The 19,293-nt window shown below is 36.1% G+C and overlaps 3 protein-coding genes and 3 non-coding genes across 6 annotated transcripts; 4 read left to right on the plus strand and 2 right to left on the minus strand.

Moving 5' to 3' along the window:
* The first annotated feature begins 3,801 nt into the window (after window positions 1-3,801).
* On the plus strand, window positions 3,802-6,272 carry LOC132170581 (GTP-binding protein SAR1B). The gene is made up of 3 exons (XM_059581603.1): window positions 3,802-4,036; window positions 4,618-4,749; window positions 5,751-6,272. Exons 1-3 carry the CDS (start codon window positions 3,908-3,910, stop codon window positions 6,069-6,071), a joined length of 582 nt encoding a protein of 193 aa, XP_059437586.1. The 5' UTR covers window positions 3,802-3,907; the 3' UTR covers window positions 6,072-6,272.
* Window positions 5,269-5,389, plus strand: LOC132173198 (small nucleolar RNA snoR83). The gene has a single exon (XR_009439289.1). It is a non-coding gene; the product is annotated as a small nucleolar RNA snoR83 (small nucleolar RNA).
* A 1,384-nt stretch (window positions 6,273-7,656) lies between the features above and the next one.
* Window positions 7,657-7,729, plus strand: TRNAA-AGC (transfer RNA alanine (anticodon AGC)). The gene has a single exon. It is a non-coding gene; the product is annotated as a tRNA-Ala (tRNA).
* A 1,799-nt stretch (window positions 7,730-9,528) lies between these two features.
* LOC132172587 (pentatricopeptide repeat-containing protein At1g09190) lies at window positions 9,529-11,574 on the minus strand. Its single transcript, XM_059584112.1, has one exon. The coding sequence runs from the start codon at window positions 11,414-11,416 to the stop codon at window positions 9,962-9,964; it is 1,455 nt and encodes a 484-aa protein (XP_059440095.1). The 5' UTR covers window positions 11,417-11,574; the 3' UTR covers window positions 9,529-9,961.
* A 641-nt stretch (window positions 11,575-12,215) lies between these two features.
* Window positions 12,216-17,029, minus strand: LOC132172589 (uncharacterized). Its single transcript, XM_059584114.1, has 10 exons — window positions 16,739-17,029; window positions 16,470-16,550; window positions 16,339-16,366; window positions 16,024-16,106; window positions 14,299-14,331; window positions 13,643-13,721; window positions 13,484-13,536; window positions 13,111-13,171; window positions 12,881-12,963; window positions 12,216-12,414 (listed from the first exon to the last, which is right to left on the minus strand). Exons 1-10 carry the CDS (start codon window positions 16,757-16,759, stop codon window positions 12,322-12,324), a joined length of 615 nt encoding a protein of 204 aa, XP_059440097.1. The 5' UTR covers window positions 16,760-17,029; the 3' UTR covers window positions 12,216-12,321.
* On the plus strand, window positions 16,997-17,068 carry TRNAP-CGG (transfer RNA proline (anticodon CGG)). The gene has a single exon. It is a non-coding gene; the product is annotated as a tRNA-Pro (tRNA).
* The last annotated feature ends 2,225 nt before the right edge of the window (window positions 17,069-19,293 follow it).

Genomic DNA, 19,293 nt, shown 5'->3' on the forward strand with positions numbered 1-19,293 from the left:
AAAAAACTATGTCTAAGTTCTAACTAAGTTAACCCTAATACTTACCAACTCACTCACGGCTTCATTTCACTCTTCATTTCACTGGCCTATTCATTGTTTTTCCATTACTTTTTCTATTTGGGTCTATATATTAAAACATTATCTTTTAAATCATTATTTATATATTAAAACATTCTCTTTTAAAACGTTTTATTCTTCTTGGATGGTTAAGATAAATTTGACTAGTCATTTGGCCTAAGAGATCTCTTTATTAAATTATTTTTTCCAATTTTGATTAAGGGTTTTTTTTTTTTTTTTTTTAAAAAAAAAGGGTCGGGTCAGGTCGTGTTACCTGTTTAGCGCACAAGTCGTGTCGAGTTGTGTCTACCCGATATGACCCGGTTAAGCTAAACGGGTTAAGCGGGTCGTGTCGGGTTACCTAGATATTTTTCGTGTTATAATCGTGTCAGGCCTGCTAACCCATTTAGCTAAACGGGTCGTGTTCGTGTTTCGGGTCACGGGTCTTAACATGTCCTAATCGGGTCTACCCGATTACCCGTTTTGCCAGCCCTACCAAGTAGGCAGTCCAAGCTCTCACATGGAGTCATACATTGCAATGTAATAGAACAATCTCATTGCACGAAATCTAAATCTCTACAATAGCAAGCTTAATGATAAGGGAACCACCACAAAATAAATGAATCTAGGTTTGAAACTTGAGTATCATAGGTTCACTTGGCCACATGGTGGTCAGAGTGAACCACAAAGCATCTTAGTCAGGGGTAATGACTTTTACAGTGCTTCAATTGTAAGGAATTATCTGTCTGAAAAAATAAAGCATGTTTTAAGAAGAAGGCTTCCATTTCAAATGATTACTTTCACCAGGACAACAACATATATTACTTCCCCATTCCTTACATGTAGACAAAAGCTAAAAGGTTGTACAGGCTGTACAGCCATACAGACAACCATGGTGATCGATGGAGTTGAAAACAGGTGAATTTTATGAAGGAATTTTTCTATAAACCTGCCTAAAGAGCAGCTGGTGTCCAATACTAGGAAGTATTTTCAAGATAAATTGTGATTGAATCACAGACTTTTGAAACCCACCTTAAGACACACCTTTAACCCTATATCCAATGCAGCTGAAATTAGTGAAAAACTTGGGTGCATATGTTTGCTGAATTAATGTAAGCCAGATCGATGGAAATGGAACAAAATTTACCCAACTTGGTCTCAAACTTAAATCAAAGTGATTCAGAACAATTTAATTAACTATAAAGTTCAGCAAGCTACTTAAATTGGCTAAGGATGGACTGAAGATAAAGCTGCATAGAGAAACTAGGAAGAAGGAGACCATATTTGTAACACATTGATCTTATATTGGGACGATAAGTAGCCCACACAAAGAGTTGGTAGTTTATAAGAGATGTTCATAGTTGCTAACAGGTGAAACTAGACTTTATAAGTAATTTTAGAAAAGCTCCAAATTGACTTACCCTTTAGGAGCGATAGTGCAAATGTAGCTAGCATTTTTTCCTGAGTCATAATATTGCAAGCTTTTCCAGTCCTCTAGATTGGAAAATGATCATGCATAGCTTCTTGCTATGTATTTGGTTATTTGAGGGGGTGACTCATCTAGTACCACAAAAATTATATCTAAATATTTCATTCCAAAATATCATCACAGTTATATCTGCATGGAACTGAAAACATCAATGTTATTTCTCATAAGATTCAAACCCAAGCAAAAATGGTTATAATTAATAAAACTCACAAATCCTTCAACATGATAGAAATTATTAAAATTCAAAAGGCAATGATCTGCTAATTGCAAGCAAATAACATTGTGGAGATAAATCCTCCAGCAAGAGACTAATGCTACACAAAAAGTAACTCACCCACGTAGTCAATAATTCAGAAAAAGACGAAATAAACTTGAAGATAAAAACATGAAAAATACATTAACTAATCTAAACTCCAACAAGAAATAGTCCCAATCCTCAATTAATTTACTCTTCCTCAGTTGCAGAACCACCTTCCTTCTTGTTGTGCTTCCTTGCATACCTCTGGTTTCTCAAAAATTTCGGATCCATCTACAAATAAAATTAAATCGCAGTTGTTAAAACCCAAAAAAAATTCAAAACCCATTAATAAATAAATAAATTGAAAAATTTTTGTATAGTTGCAGGGAGAGTGTACAATTTTGAATTTTCATGCATATAAAACCCAGAATTTTTTTAAAAAATCTCAATAAAATGAGGCCAATTCAACTACTTGGCATGGTCTGATGGAGTTGGTTTTTTTTTTTTTTTTCCCCAAGTACCCAAAACAGCAAAAGACATAAATATATTGAAATCTGGATATAATGAAAAATAAATAAATTGAAACATTAAAAAAAGAAACGACACAAAATTTAGAATTTCATTTTTCTCGTTTCTTCTCTTTTCCTATGTTTTCTCAGCAGCCAAACAATCGATAAGAGAAATTATCAAAAAAAAAACAATTGATAAGAGAAAAAAGAGCATACCCCTTTGGTGGAAATGTGCCGGTGCTTTCTAGGTTTCTTGATGCCATTCTTGTGGGCCTTGTAGGACTGGTTGTGGGCCGTGTGGTTCTTTGATTTCGCCATCTCTCTCTATCTCTCGGCAGCTGTGCGATGGTTAGGGTTTTAGGGCTTATGAAGAATAAGAATTGGGGCAGTTAATGCTTTATGTGTGTTTACTCGTACCGTCTGCCGATCTATTTTTGACGACGTGGCAGGGCAAAAGAAAATACCGAAAGAGTACTGCAACTTTTATTTATAAGCCTATGGCGTATGGGAATTGGGAAGGGTAAACTTTCCTCCTTTTTTATTTTTTAAATTTTTTATTATTATTTTTTAAATTTTTATTTTTATTTTTATTTTCTAATTTAAGTTGGTTCTTAAACGATGTATTATAATATCATAAAATTTATTATTTATTTTCGAAAATGTGTTACTAACTCATGAAATGGTGTCTGTTACGTGAATGCGAGATAAATTTTGATCCTATTTGATTTGTGTAATGGACTAAATAATCATAGGAACTTAAACAAAATAAAAATATAAAAAATAAAGGTGGTAAAACCACCCATAGAAGAGGTCGGGGGTGGTACGACCACCTGATCGCATTTTGGGGTAGCTACGACCACCTTATATTTGCTTAAGGGATGGTCGCGGCCATGGGGATATTCATCTTTGTTTTCATCATATACTTCTACCAGTGGGTGTGGCAATTCGTGTTATCATATTGAGACATAATTGTAAAATTTTATAAATCAACAATAATTCAATCAATTTAATTAAACAGATTAAATGTTATAACTCTAATTTATTAATTTCATACCAAATTCGACATCTAAAGGCCGTTAGATATTTTTTATATGTCATTTAAGGCTCATATTTTTTAAAATTACTTAAAAAAATTCACAAATTTAATACAAAACTGTTATAAATTATGACACCCATGCATTTCACATGAATCATGATGATCGATTTTTATATCAAAGGAAAATATTTGGTACGTGGGAACTCAGGTGACATATATCCACCAACCACTGTCTGCCACGTTATTGTGTGCCTTCTTCCAAAAAAAAAATACACATACCGCATAAACACCAATCCACACCGTGCACTTCTCAGTCAACGGTCCAGATTCGAAAGGACACCACCACCCGGTAACCCGATCCACCCACCCCAAGCTTCGTACCCTACCAACCCCAAAACTTCCAACCGGCCCAGCCAGTCAGCGGTAAACACGTCAACCCCCAACAATCCCAAATCAAACAATAAACATATATTCATTCCTATACCAACCCGCCTCTCTCTCTCTCTCTCTCTCTGGTTTCAATCGGGTGGCAGTGGAGGTAAATATAGGGGGTTCGGGAGGGTCGTATTAGCAAAACGATGTTTTTGTTCGATTGGTTCTACGGGGTTCTAGCGTCGCTGGGGTTGTGGCAAAAGGAGGCCAAGATCTTGTTCTTGGGCCTCGATAATGCCGGCAAAACGACGTTGCTTCATATGCTCAAAGATGAGGTACTTTTGGAAATTTTGTGTTAATTTTGTTAAGATTGTTGTGTTTGGTTGCTGAGAAAAGTTAGGGAAGTTTCGATTTCTATTTTTTATTTTATTTAAATAATGGTCGGGTTTTATGGATTTTTAGAGACTATTGGAAATTTTGAATGTTGAGCTTTTAATGGTGTAATTAAATGTTGTGTTTGGTTGATGAGAAAATGTAGGAAATGAAGAGAAAGTGATTTAGATGTTAGATTCTCAGAGAGTATACTACAAATTATGTAATAAGTGCTACATGCTCGACTCGACTGGAGTCTGATTTGAGCTTGCCCTGATTTTTTTTTTTTTTTTTTTTTGGGAGGTTGGGGAAGCGTTTGTAAATTTGGTAAATGTTTTCATCGGAAATTCTTCTTGGTTGATTATTAGAGGCAAAAAAATTAGGAAAGTGTGGAAAAAAGGGAATTTCCATCAGGCTCGGCATAAAATGGTTATTAGAAGTAGTTTATGTGAGATAAGTAGGGTTTCGTTTAATTTTATTACAGTTGACTTGATATTCTTTTCTCTGGGTATTGTTTAATTTGTTTATTTGATTGCCATTGCAGAGATTAGTTCAACACCAGCCAACACAGCATCCGACATCAGAGGAGTTGAGTATTGGGAAAATCAAGTTTAAGGCTTTTGATTTGGGAGGACATCAGATAGCTCGTAGGGTTTGGAAAGATTACTATGCCAAGGTAGATTTCTCAGTCTATCAATTATGGTGATTATGCTTGATTTATTTATTTATTTTTTTCTCTTTAGAATACTTGCATTTTTAATACTTGTTTTTCGTTCAGAATCAATTGTATGATTCACGGTCGAAAAATAGGAAACATGATTTAAATTATTGTGACAAGTTTTTGCTAGTAAGATAGATCCAGATTCACCCTTAGTAGTGATAAAGTTTGAGTTATACTTGTATATGCCATAAATTAGAAATATTAAATATTTGGTTTTGGAATGGAAAATTATGTTCAATTCATTTGATTAACTTCTTACCAAAATACTAAGCAAATGAGAGAAGTTGTTGCTTGTATGCATCTACATGAATTAACTCCCCCCTTTCCTCCCCTTCTCTAATGGCTAGATGAAAATATCTGCTCCATGTTCTTGAGCTTGCTGTCCCAATCGAACAGCATCGGCCTGTGCAATTGTTTTCAGGCTTATGTTAATTCCTGGGGAACCTTGAATCATAGGATGCTTCTGCCTTCATAATCCCAGACAAACTTTTCAATGTTTATCTGATTCATGGGAGGCAGACATTGATTGTGGGAGTTCGCTGATAGCACCTTTTGTCTTTAAAAAGGTCTGCTAATAGTATCTTGCCATACAAAATTATTATTATTATTTTTTTGCCATTTTTACCAAGCTTATATTGGTCAAATATTAGATTTTAATTTCTAATACCAGATGTCTTTAATTTCTGGGGATGAAAATGCTTTGCATTTTGGAAATTTTAAAGAAACACTGATCCTGCGGGGGTGTGCATGTGTTAAATTATGAAGCAAGAAAATAAAATCTCGAGATTCTGGATTGGGAATTGACAAGTTGATGCCTGGTTGCCAAACAAAGAGGAACATGTTTCAATTTATGCTCATCATTCTGTGTTCCTCCACAACCCTGCAGGATTCTTGCCCCTATTTCCTTGTTCACTAATGCTCTATTCCTAAATACGTTTCATCTTTTTGTTCTGAAGGTGGATGCAGTTGTCTACTTAGTAGATGCTTACGACAAGGAGAGATTTGCTGAGTCAAAAAAGGAGCTGGATGCTCTCCTCTCCGATGAGGCTTTGGCAACTGTTCCATTCCTTATTCTTGGCAACAAGATCGATATACCATATGCTGCCTCAGAAGAAGAATTGCGTTACAACCTGGGCTTGACCAACTTCACCACAGGCAAGGGTAAAGTAAACCTGGCAGACTCAAATGTCCGTCCCCTCGAGGTATTCATGTGTAGTATTGTCCGGAAAATGGGTTATGGAGAAGGTTTCAAGTGGCTGTCTCAGTACATTAAGTAGTAGGCTTCAGAAGTGAAGATTTGGCATCTTATTTCTATATGTTTTTTGGTTCTACTTGGAGCTGGACATGTTGTCAGGTCGAAAATTACTCTTGGAGATATTTCACATGTTCCATTTTTGTTTTTTTTTTGTTTTTGGTTTATGTTCAAACGACAAAGATTAACTCTATGATCTATGATGAGCGAAAAGTAATTGATGATTTGTACCCTGATAGAAAGGGGAGGAGCATTTCAGGACAAGTCAAACCCAATTTTTTTTTTTTTTTTATGTGATGAATGATGAGTTCAACATTTTGCTCAACCTCCTTTTTGCACTAATTACAAGCACGCCAGGTTCTTTGCTGCAGCCTTGAATCGAATGCGGCAATTTTAGAGCTCTGGGGATGTGAAATCCTTTTCCTGGATTGTTGGACATATAGGATGATTTAATAGATTGACCCGGCGCTTAATATATCTGCTATGTGGCTTTCATGTTTAATGTTCTTCAACTACTTGGCTCTCAATGTCTCTCTTCTGTACACTAATTCATTCCCTTTGGTTGCAATGATACTTACTACAACGGATTGCTTAACCCTAACGAGCATGATCAGATACTTTTCGTACACTAATTAAAATAATTTTTAGAAAATATTTTTCGTATTTTTTTGGTGCTTGACGCGAAGGAAAATAATAATTAAATCAAAACTTCTTTAGTTTGACGAGAAAAGCTTTTTTAATTTCTATAAAATGGTTTCACTTTTTTAAAATCATTAGTTATATTTCGAGTTGAAACTTTTCCTATCTCAAATTGTCAAACTACCACTAGAAGTTGTCAGCCATTTTTCGTCGGCGCTCATTTTTCCTATGATGACAAGTAAGTGAACAATCTAAGACATGCTTGGATAGGTGAGGCCCTTAAGGGGTGTACTCTCACAACTAGTAGAGTTTTAAAGTCCAAGTATTAATAGATGTGAGATAGGGGTGTTCAAATGGGGTAGTTATAATCGTTCCGCCAACCGCTTATAACCGCTAACCGCTTTTGTAGGCAGTTATTAAAAATAGCTATCCACCTAAGGCGGTTACGATTAGCGGTTTTAGAGATAGGGAAAAGCGGTTAATAACCACTAACTACCTGCTCTTATATATAATAATATAAATATATATATTTTATATTTTATATTAATAATAATTATAATATAACATTCAAAACGACGTAGTTTTGGTGTTAAACACCAAAACGTCGTTTTGGAGGAAAACTTTGGCCCAAAACGTTTAAAAGAAGCCCAAAAATTAGGCCAATTAAGGCCCAAAAAATAGGCCAATTAAGGCCCAAAAACACTTTAAAAGCCCAAAAGCCCATATAAAAAAAATAGTTATAAAACTGCTGGTTATTAAAAAACAATAACCACCCAAGGCGGTTGTAACTAGCGGTTATAGCTAATAACCGTTTGTTATAACTGCTTGAACACCCCTTGTGAGAGGTAGGGAGTTAAAAATTATACTTTTTTTATTTGATGAAAAATGGAAAGGCCAAAAATGGCTAGTAGAGTTGTTTAGTAAAATTCAATTTCGATTAATGTAAGAAGAGCAAGAAGTCCCTATCATAAGGGGATGTAGCTCAGATGGTAGAGCGCTCGCTTAGCATGCGAGAGGTACGGGGATCGATACCCCGCATCTCCATTTTTCGGTCCTTTCATCCAACTTTTTTCCCATGTCTTAGGAAAAGACCCCCATTATTTTAGAACTCTGTGGGCTTGTAGTGTGCAGGTGCTGAACTCTGATAGATATAAATGATGCAAATCCACTAAAAAGATGACAAAACTCACTTCTCACTTCCAACTTCCAAGACAGTTTGAAAGCAACTCCAAGTTGGTGGCTGCCTCACCAGCTTCTCTCTTTCTCTCCTATTTTTGGCATTTTTAAGAATTTAGAGTGGACACATGCCAGGACCTTTTTCAACAGTTGTGACACTCAAAACCTTGAAAGCAACTGCAAAGTTGTTGGCTTTACACGCACCTACTTTAACTCTTTCTTTGAGTCCATTTGTCCCCAACAGTTACCAACTAAGTCTAACCTATCTTCACTTTCTCTTCTGTATCAACCCACCTGAGGTGGCCTAATCTTTCATCTCTCATCACAGCATTGCTTCTTCTTCTGCATCAGAAATGGCATCCTCTGTTACTGATATCAGTTTAAATAGCCCTTCCTCTTTATACCACCCATTTCTTCTCCTTCCTCACAGCTCTTGCAATGGCATTCATCTCAATCTTGCCAAAGCAGAGGTTCTTCATCCTCACTCTGATTTTCATTGCTATAGTTTGCTTCTCCTCAGGTTATGTTACTGTTGACATGAACAATCTTTTCTTCACACTATACATTTACTTATCCTTATTTTCATTTTACATTCCTGATTTTCCTTATGGGTGTATGGATATGAATCTGAATTAACAGGTTATGCACAGGACAACTCTGGGCAAATGGCAGCAAACGCTTTGTTGTGTTTCAACAATAAGTTTGTGAGTGTTAGTTAAATCACCATTTATTCAAAAAACTTAAGTGATAGATAGGAAATAGTGAACTTAATTATTTTAATAATATTCTAATGCATCTCTCTCAATAAGTAAAACTCAACACGTGAAATGATAGTAAACTATAGATTTAGGTTTAAACTCGGAACCTCTGTTCTTATACTATATTAAATCATCTAATACCTTAAAAAATTAAGTTAATAGAAGATGGTAAATTCAATCATTTCATTAATGTTCTAATATCTTTAATGTTTTTTTATTTTTTGGTTGAGATGTGGCACAGCTCTATAGTGGGTGTGATGAGGCATATAGATTGAACCCGAGTGGGAACATTAATGTGCCTTCTGGGGCTACTGATTTGTTCTGCAATGGCCCTTGCCTAGCCGAGACACAACTAGTTCTCAATTGCATCGATAACCTATTATTAAACTTCATATTCTACAATAAGGCCACCATGCCAGAAGTAAGATATGCACTAAATGCTGGCTGCAGCTACACCCCCCAAAGAGGTACCATGTTGTTTGTGCTTCTTCAGGATTTATATTAGCCTGCGTCCTTTCTCTCTCTCTCTCTCTCTCTGGTAATGGAGTTTCTGTTTGTGTAGGGAATTTCAATGTGGGAGACTATATGGGACTAACAAGCAATGCACACCGATTGCCAAATTTGATCAGCTTCTACACATATATGCTGATTACTGCATGTTGTTTCTATCTTATATGACAGCCTCAGGCGGCATTTAAGAAGTTTTTAGCGTTTGAAATCTGATGGCTGGCTTGATGAACTTCATATGAAAGAATGTCATCATTTTTTCCTTTTTGTTTTCTACGGAGAAACAGAAGGGGGGGAAAGTTGGCGAAACAGCGCCGTTTTGATATATGATTCAATTTAAGAAGCATTGCTTTTTTGGGCTTTGAGCTTATTATAAAGAAGTACAAAAACAAAGTGCAGAGAAAGTAATTAACAGGAAGATTTATATCAATTCTTGCATAAAATTCTCATTTTCTCATCCCCCATATTTTCATTTCGAACTTGACTGGAAGATATACACCTAGCTGGATATTCTTAAACTCTTAACGTATTTCTTTGTGTATTCTCTCCACAAAAATCCTAGTTCTAACTTCCCTTACCCCAATCAGCAAATTAGCTTCCTTTTCTGCTTCATGCTCCCATTTTCAACACCCTCTTCGAAATTATGACCAGGATCAAGACAGATGCCCAAAGCAATCAGCCTCCTTTGCTTTTGCTGAAAGTCAATTGCATAAACATCCAGCTTATATATCTTCATTCATGGTGCAGATGGAAAGTCTCAAGACAAAGGAAAGATGATATATCTAGGACACCAGCAAAGAAAAAAGACTTCCTCGACAAACCAAAATTTCAATAATCATCCAATAACACTCTGCCCTGGTGCTTTCGTGACGCACTTTTCCTTCATTGAAACCCTGACCTTCTCAACCTCATCCCACCTCCCTTCTTCTGCATATATATTTGACAAGAGCACATAATTACCAGAGTTCCATGGTTCAAGATTGATCAGCTCTTTAACTGCAACTTCCGCAAGCTCTACATCACCATGAGTACGGCAAGCACTGAGCAATGCACCCCATAAAGAAGCATTTGACTTCATGGGCATGCTTCTAATCAAGCCATGAGCCTCCCCCACATATCCACTACGCCCAAGAAGATCAACCATACACCCATAATGCTCAGTTTTTGGCTGGATTTGGTGATTTGCTGTCATAGAAGCAAACAACTCCCGCCCTCTTTCCACAAGGCCTGTATGGACACAACATGCTAAAACGCCTATAAAAGTTGAACTATTAGGACTCACACCTTTGTTCATCATCTCCTCAAACAAGTTGACCCCAATCTCACCTTTCCCATTAAGTGCGAGACCTGAGATCATCGCATTCCATGAAACAACATTTTTGCAAGACATTTCATTAAAAATATTCCATGCCATTTCCAAATTTCCACATTTACAGTAAAAATCTACAAGTGAATTACCCACAGAAATAACATTTTGCAGAAGCCCTCTAGAAATAGAGTAGGAGTGTATCCACTGCCCAACATCAATGGCCCCAAAACGAGCACAAACAGGCAACACAATGACCACAGTTGCCGCGTCAGGTTCAAAACCATGATCCAACATTTCACTAAAAATTCCCAAAGCCTCACTATCCCGCCGACTCTGTGATAAGCAAGAAATCATCGAGTTCCAAGAAACAATGCTCCGCTCGCTCATTTGCCCAAAAAAATATAACCCCATGTCAATGTCACCCACCTCACAAAACCCTCGAATCATCAAATTCCAAACAACCACATCTCTATGATACATTGCATCGAACACCTTCTTAGCATCGTCCATTCTCTCACACGTCACGTACAACTCGACAATCCCAATCCGAATAGAACTAAAACGCTCAAACCCGACCCTAACAATCTCCGCGTGAACACATTGCCCGAGTTTTAAATCGCAAAGACCCGAACACGACTTAAGCAAAGGCGCGAACGTATATTCATCAGGCCCAATGCTACGACTCTTCAAACGGGAAAACAAGTGGAGGGATTGCTCAAAGGGTCCACGTCGTGAATACCCTTTGATCATGGAATTGAAGAGGAGGATATTTGGGTAGTGGGTTCTGCAAAAGATGCGATTTGCGTAATCCATTTTGTGAAGGCCCCCGCAAACGGAGACGAAGTGTGCGAGGACTTGGTTGGATTGGTCGAGGCCATGGCGGAGGAAGTGGGCGTGGATTTGGGGGAGTTGGGTTCGGGTTTTGTGGCCGTGGAGGAGGCGGAGGACTCGCCGCTCCACCTCGCGGCAAGCTTTCCTCATGTGGTAGTGGATCTAGTGATGGTGGTAGAGAGAAATGGCTTATTAGAGAATTAACAGAAATTTGAAAACTTTGTTGGGCTAACGGAAAATGGGGTGCCTAAAACGACAAGCACTGTCGCCTTGAGAGCTTCTGGCACTTGATCGACATGCCGTTTATTAGGATTGGCGGTGTCCAGCCATCTAAGTTGCCCCAAACAGATCATATAGGGGCTGTTCGCCATTCGCTTGGAAAAAGGAAAGTGGCCTTGAACAGTGTAAAAAAAATAAAAATATTTAATATAATAAAATTAAAAAAAAAAAAAATTATAATTAATTTTTTATTTGAATAATAATAAAATATGATTGATGTGATATAAAAAGTAAAAATGTTTGAATTGAATTTTGAAATAAATAATATGAGGCTTTTTTTTTCTTCTAACCTGCTTGAGTGCTTGTAAATATCTACAAAGAAATACACTTTGCAGCCTTTGCTATTCATGAAATCATGTTTACGAGCGCCAAAATGTTATGGCTACCAACATGGGCCTACGAAAAGTTCATGGCAGCCGTTATGGGGAAGTCAGAAGTTCCAAGAAATTGTCGAACATTTATGACAGCCGCCTCGGGCCACCAGGCCTTCACGATAATTATTTTTTACGAAATGTTTTATGTCCTTTTTTTAAAAAGTATTTTATGAGAAGTGTTTGATTTTTTACAAAAAAGAGTTATATGTTAGTAGTGGATTTCACATTCGAAAATCCGTTTTGAGAAAAAAAAAAATTCAGTGTCGCGAATAGAGTTTTTTTAAAAAAGGTTACCAGTTTCAAAATTAAGTTATTTCTCATTGTCACGTGTTCAAAAACAAGGCTCCAACGATTACATGGCAAAGCTCACTCCTCATATAGGACAGAATGAATGGTCAAACATTAAGACTTCTTGGACGAAGAAAAACCCCCAAATCCCATCATTGCTGCAATGTCCGGATCCATTTCAGTTTCCTCTTCTGCCGTCTTCTCTTTCTGAACACAGAAATAAACCAAAACTATCATGCCATCCTTGCAAATTGAAAAGATAATATGTTGGGAAAACTACCCTTACTCCATCCTAATTTGCAATATTCCTTCCAATTTTTCAGTTTGGTTACATATCCTCTACCAATCTACCATCAAGGTTGCAATGTCCCCTTTCCACACCAAAAACAATAAAAACTCAATGGTATACGGGGTATTTTTGTATTTTGGGTCACTCAATGGTAAATTAATAGAGTATATTAACCAATTTGAAAGATTGGAGGGACATTGCAAATTAGGTGATAAGAGTGAGGGGGATAAATGTACGTTCCCTAATATGTTCTTGAATTACAAAGCTTTGACCTTAGCAATACACATCTATAGGCAGGTGAAAACAGCATATGCCTTTGTTTCTCCCTACAATCTTACGACTCTAGAATATTAGTAATAACAGATCATGGTAGGACAGTCTCACCTTCTTCTCTTTTTTCTTTTCTCGACGTTGGCGCTTCCGTTCCTCCTCTTCTTGCTGCTGCTTTAAGATTCGTTCATCAAGATCTGAGTAAAAGAGAGAGACATGAACTTTCCACCACCAAAGCATAGACTACCAACCAATTAGATAAACCTCTAATAAAGGTGTCCAAGAGAGAGAGAGAGAGAGAAAATATATATGCAATTTCTTTCTGCCTCCTTCCAATTCTTTACCTTGCTCTGTGAAGCTGCCAGGAGCTCTCCGTTTCTTAAGATTTTCAAATCGCTCTTTGACCTGTAAACCATAAAATTTGCAGCTCTCATGCACCATTCCTAGATAAATATGTACTTTGTGATAAATGAAATGTTCAGGCCATACAATAAATTTTGTTTTTAAAAGAATTGTGGTAATCTCTCCTCTTCTAAAATCTCCAGGTGGGGTTTCTAGCCTCCATGTTCTATATGTTATGAGGTTTACTTCTATACATCTTTGCATGCATATAGCCTATGCATGATAGAAAGTTTCCAATATAAGTTTGCATCTCTTTTCACTTAATTATTGATGTGTTAATTAAAACTTCCTTTCAAAGTATTTGCTAAAGGGTACCTGTTCAACAGATGCCCGTTCAACCCGCATAGACATACCCAACGCTCTTTGATCTATGAAACAAAATCAAAAGAACCATTAGAAGAGAGGAAAAAACTTTTAAAAAAAAGTTAATTAAAAGAATTGATGAAATCATATTGTCTATAGATAACCACATACGTTTCTTTCCATTGATATGATCCAAGTAATTTGCAGAATCCTTGACTACACACTCACAAACTGAACAGTAGTATCCAGCCTGCAAAAGTACAGATTTAATCACAAAATGACATGGTAAACAATCTAAATATAACAACAATTTTAATTAACAACTCAATTGAAGCTCAACTTAATGATGGTGCATTGTTTGTTCTTCCTTTATAGAGCAATATAGAAAGAAGAGAAATGCTAGGCTTAAAAAAACATTTTACAAAAAAAAATTTACAAACTTAATATGCACAACATGATTATATATGAGATAAATTCAAATTTTGAGAAATCCAATCATGTTGTACCACTCAGTTTGTAACAAGTTTTTTTGTAAAATGTGTTTGTAAGCCTAGCATTTTCCCAGAAAGAAAGATCTAATCAATTTTTAAGATTTAATACAATTTAAAAAATCCAAATTAAACAGGCCCCTAGTAGAAATTTACCTTGCAACCAACCAATTACACTGCATTCATCCTACCTAGCAATGAAATAGCATCTAAATAGCACCCAAAACTTAAAAAGAAAAAATAAGGCCATATTCAAATTAAACTGTTACACTGAAAAGGTAGATATCAACAATAACTATATGATGATGACATGGGACACATGAGAAAATGGTAGTGTACCTGCTGACTTAAAGGTGCCACGGGAGTAACAACCTGCAAAAGTTTAAAAAAAGTAAAGAAAAGAAACAATATAGTCATGAATTACGCCAAGCAAAGATTTGGGCAAAAAATATTCAACATAATGCTTAGAGATGTTTCAAACTTTCAAAACTATCAAGGAAATAAAAATTCGTGCTATATGTGTAAAGAAACTTATCAGGCAAGCAAATCAAAAGACATGAAAACAATAATGGTGTATAAATATACCACATTATGCTATATGTGCAAAGAAACTTTCTTTCTTTTATAAGTAATTTCATATCATTAATAAAGAGCAGAGGGGCACAATCCTAGTACACATGTAGGACAAATCAAAAGACATGAAAGCAATAGTATTGATTGTATAAATATAACACACTGAAAGCAATAATATACCACACTGTATAATTATACCACACTTGTCAAAAAAAAATAAATATACCACACTGTAAGAACATGAAATGTATAAACCCATGAAAAGCTGTATTCCATAAATTCCAAATCTAGATTGTGCCAAGCACAGCAACCAAAATTCTACTGTAAATCTCCAAGAAGAGGGTTAGTCACCTTGGCAGACATTACACCAAAGCCAAAATCCATTAAGAAACCTAATTAAGGCCAGTATATCTTCATTAAGGCCCACAGATTTATCGCTCCTGTATCAAAATAGTACTCATCTGGGATGTTAATTTTTGAGTCTCTTTAACTATAAAGGGCATTCCATATTTCTACTTCCAAAGTAAATTGGAAGGCCTGATTTTAAGATAGTCAACTGTTAGAAGCATGTTTGCTTCAAGGATGCTTCAAGGATGAGATTTCCATATACTGGTAGTGTGATGTCACTCCATCTATTGAATCCCCTTTCAAAGAGAGAATTTTTTTAGCATTATCTTCTTTAAAGTAGCATAAAGCAACATAGGAGACACCTAATATTCATAACAGTGTCCCAATCTCCTTGTACTAGCGGTATCAATCTCAAAGCTTAGTCATTCTTGAGGAATCTGGTTTGACATATCACTGCCAGTGTTAATAAATTGGTGCACAGAGCTAGCCAAGTAGCCAACCTCCATATTGGTCAATAAATCGGAATCCATCAATCTACAGATTGAATCATTCTCTCCAAAAAAAAAAAAAAAGTGACATCTACCAGCACTATACAGATTAACCATGTCATTTGAAATGCACACTAATCAAACGTTTGATTAAAAACTTCAAAATATCTATTCTGTAAGATAATAATTAGTCACTTTAGAGTAATGCTCTTTCCATCTATTGCATTTTATCAAAACGAAAAAAAATAATAATAATAAAAAAAATGGCCACAACTTTGTCCAGTTCTATGGATTACGATGGTCCACATAACCTGGGAATCCAATGAACAAATCCCTCTCAACTATTGCTTATTTAAAATGATTGTACTCCTAAAACTTGGTCAATGCATTTACAAGATATCCACACAAGCGGGAAAAACATCATAAACATCCCATTGTATTGAGCTGCTCGAACAAGAACTCCTCTACCAAATTTTTTGTTGTAGACGCTTTTAGGGTGTTTATCTCTCTTGTATACTTTTCATGTATGAGGGCTTTGCCATTTTCTTTCAATAAAGTTATTATGCATTAAAAAAAAGAACTCTATAAAGTGAGCTAACCACAAATTTAAGGAGAAATACAATTCTAGAAAACAAATGAAGACAGAGCAACACACCTGAGTTTTTCCTAAGCGAGATTCAAGATCCACTTCATAATCCCTATGTTTCAAGGGCTTCCTTTGCACCGGAGGACCTCTTGCTGCAATGAAACCAACCAATAAGGTTAATTCTTCGTACCCATCACTCTAAAATTCAGCACATTCAATTCTTTCAACTAATAACCAATACACAATATTAAATCCTCATCAATATACATGCTCACACAGAGAGTACAACACTCAATATAGTTTCAACACACACAGATACAAAGAGAAGCTGAAACCGAAAAATCAGAAACGACAAAAAAAAAAAAGGATGAACAGGTTACTTACATTTAGACTTAACCCGCCCTTCCGTCTCCTATCACACGACATAAACAAGCAGAATCAACTAGGATAAATCAAGCAGAAAACGCAAACAACCCACCCAAAAAACAAAAAGCGAAAAACTTTTTAAAAAAAACCTGTTTTTCACGTTCCCGAGCTCGTTCCAAATACTCTTCCCGATCAAATTTCCTTCTGAACGTGTTATCAACCCCAACAGCCTACATAAAAAAAAATTGCAACAAAAAAATTTACGGTTAAACACTCAATCGTGTACAGAAAAAATAAGATTGAAGTTTTTATCTAATGTTTTTCTCTTCCTAATATTTTCTCAGAAACCAAACAAAAAAATAAAAAAGTGATAAAATTCTAAGGGTTTAGAAAGTAGTAGCGAGAGCCTTGAACTTACATCGTTGCTGGAGTGGGCCATTGATATAAAACTAAAATTCTTAAATCAATCAAAAAACTATCCCAATACTATGATTGAATTATCTGAAAATTGAAGAATTTGAAAAGAACCAAAAAAAACCCAATTTGATTTTAGGTCGGAGGAGTCGAAGAAAAGTGGGGAAGGAAAGGAAGGGAACGATGATGGAAGAATTATAAAATTAATCAAGGGCTTATGCAAGATAACTAAATTCGAACATATCAAGGAGAAGGCACATGCGGGCGTTTGGTCTAGTGGTATGATTCTCGCTTCGGGTGCGAGAGGTCGCGAGTTCGATTCTCGCAACGCCCCTGCCGCCTCCGCGTGGGGAATCCAAGCATTTTTTTCCTTTTGTTCTTTTTATCTGTTCGTATATTTTATGATAAATTGACAAGTTCTAGAAAGTCACTATGCATACATTTTTATTTTTTTTAAAATTACTACCTTTCACTTTATATAGTATCCCCACGTGTCTAATAAATTGTGGTTTTTTTTAAAAAAAAAAAAAAAAAAATCCCTCGTTTCCATTTGAGATTTATATTCCATAAATGGCAATATTAGGTAAAACACTTTAAAATATACCAGGAGAAGTCAATCCAATCCCTAATTATCATAAAAATTCAAGTCGAATTTTATATTACTCTGTTAGGATTTTGTCAGTGTCAAATGTAGATTGTGTTGAACGGTTCGGATAAACTCATTTGATTATTAATGCTAATGGGACCTAATTGCTAGTAGCCCTGTTCATGTATGAAACTTACACTTCTACTATTTTCATATGTAATTTTTGAGTTATTGTTGACTTTATTATTTGATTTGATTTTTTTTAAAAAAAAAAAAATTTTATCACCAGTGGATGCGTGCTTAAAAAGCAGCCATTCATGAAATGGGTTGCAGGAATCTTGTAGGGATTTCTGCAATTTGTTTAGATATGACAGCCTTAATTTCAAGAAATTAAATTCCAATGCTATTCCTTCTTCCTCATTCACTTGGGGTTTGATATTTGGAAGACTCCTAATTTTTAAACGATTTCATATGCAGAACCAATTGAAGCTCTATTTCAGATTTGGAGCCAATTCGAAACTTCTTCACTATGCAACAATGCAGTAACCTGAGAAGCTGGGAATTAGATTGATATCATTGAAAAACTATGCAAAATTTCCTAGTGGTTAATTTTTTGTCCAAATTTGGCCAAGAATACAACTTCTCGATCTGCTGCTTTGTTGATATTTTCAAAGGTATATATATCGATATTGTGGTTGGAAAACCAAATTTGCCAACTATGGTACTCTTGGAATAGCATATTAAGCATTGGGTTTGTAATGACCTTCTCAAAGATCATAAGAAAAATTCATATTAGAAGAAAAATTGTTCAAAATCTAAGTGGTAGGATGCTTGACAGGGGGAGGATCTTGTTTTTTTTTTTTTTTTTTCTAATTGAAGAGGAAAAAGGGGGCTACAAGGGAGGATCTTTCCCATTCTTAATCCTAATGGAAGAAAGAATGGGGGATCCTATGGGAATACTACCAAACACTAAATGGGTAGCGGCCAATTTTGCTAAAACATGTGCACGATAATTTGCATATCTAAAAACTTTCAACGCATTCCAGCATTGAAAGGAAGAGAGCTTAAGTCTCAAATCAGAGACAATAGGAGCAAAATGCCAAGTAGCAAAAAGATGAGGTTGATTGACAGCTAAAATAACCAAAAGAGCGTCCCCTTCAAGCATGAAATTACTAAAGCCTGAAGACACTGCAAGCCGGGAGGCAAGAAGAGCAGCAGAAGCCTCGCCTAAAAGAGCATCAGAGGAGAAAAGCTTTTGGGTAGCAGCATGAATAATTTCACCATCATGATTACTGATTACAGCAGCTGCTACAACAAAATTTTCACAAACAGCTACATCAAAATTCCCTTTAACACTTCCTAGCTGAGGAGGAGACCAAAGAGAGGGGAGAGCTGAAATCTGCCAAGCTAAAACATGGTACTCATGAGTAATCTTGAGCTACTGGATAATCTTGGGCGGATCAGGTTGAATAGCATCATGGATCAGTTTGTTTCTTGAGAACCAAATGGTATCCATAACAAGAGCTGCAAAAAGTTGAAATTTCCGGGAATCAACTAGAGGAATAGCCAACCTGTCAGAGGGATAAATAATAGCAATGATCCAATCAGAAATGGGTCTGGCAGCAAAAGAAGAGATCAAAATAGGCCAAGGAGAAGTCCTCCAAGGAATCCTTGCTAAATCACAATTCAAGAAAATGTGATTCAAGGTCTCTAAAGAGCCTTTACTGAATGGACACACCCAAGCATTGTCATCTACAGAGGTCACAAATCTACCAATATTAGTTCTAGAAGGTAAAATATTCCACCCAATTTTCCATAGCAAATGTTTTAATCTGGCTTGAATCTTGATGCCCCAAAGGGTCTGCCAGTCAACTGGAGATAATGGAGAAACCCTGCTAGTTGAAGACAATGAAATATCGCGAGCAGACTTCACCGAGAAGAGGCCAGAGGAAGAAGGTGCCCAAGACCACTTG

The sequence above is a fragment of the Corylus avellana genome, chromosome ca2, assembly GCF_901000735.1.
Source record: "Corylus avellana chromosome ca2, CavTom2PMs-1.0".
Classification (NCBI taxonomy): Eukaryota; Viridiplantae; Streptophyta; class Magnoliopsida; order Fagales; family Betulaceae; genus Corylus; species Corylus avellana.

Excerpts from the sequence above, each read along its gene's own strand:
- LOC132172587 (XM_059584112.1), bottom strand. The coding sequence starts at position 11,416 with ATGAGGAAAGCTTGCCGCGAGGTGGAGCGGCGAGTCCTCCGCCTCCTC.
- LOC132172589 (XM_059584114.1), bottom strand. The coding sequence starts at position 16,759 with ATGGCCCACTCCAGCAACGAT. Across the intron at positions 13,722-14,298 it reads TGGCACCTTTAAGTCAGCAG|GCTGGATACTACTGTTCAGT; the intron begins GTACACTACCAT and ends GTACTTTTGCAG. Across the intron at positions 13,172-13,483 it reads AACGGGCATCTGTTGAACAG|GTCAAAGAGCGATTTGAAAA; the intron begins GTACCCTTTAGC and ends TATGGTTTACAG.
- LOC132170581 (XM_059581603.1), top strand. The coding sequence starts at position 3,908 with ATGTTTTTGTTCGATTGGTTCTACGGGGTTCTAGCGTCGCTGGGGTTG. Across the intron at positions 4,037-4,617 it reads TTCATATGCTCAAAGATGAG|AGATTAGTTCAACACCAGCC; the intron begins GTACTTTTGGAA and ends TTGCCATTGCAG. Across the intron at positions 4,750-5,750 it reads GGAAAGATTACTATGCCAAG|GTGGATGCAGTTGTCTACTT; the intron begins GTAGATTTCTCA and ends TTTGTTCTGAAG.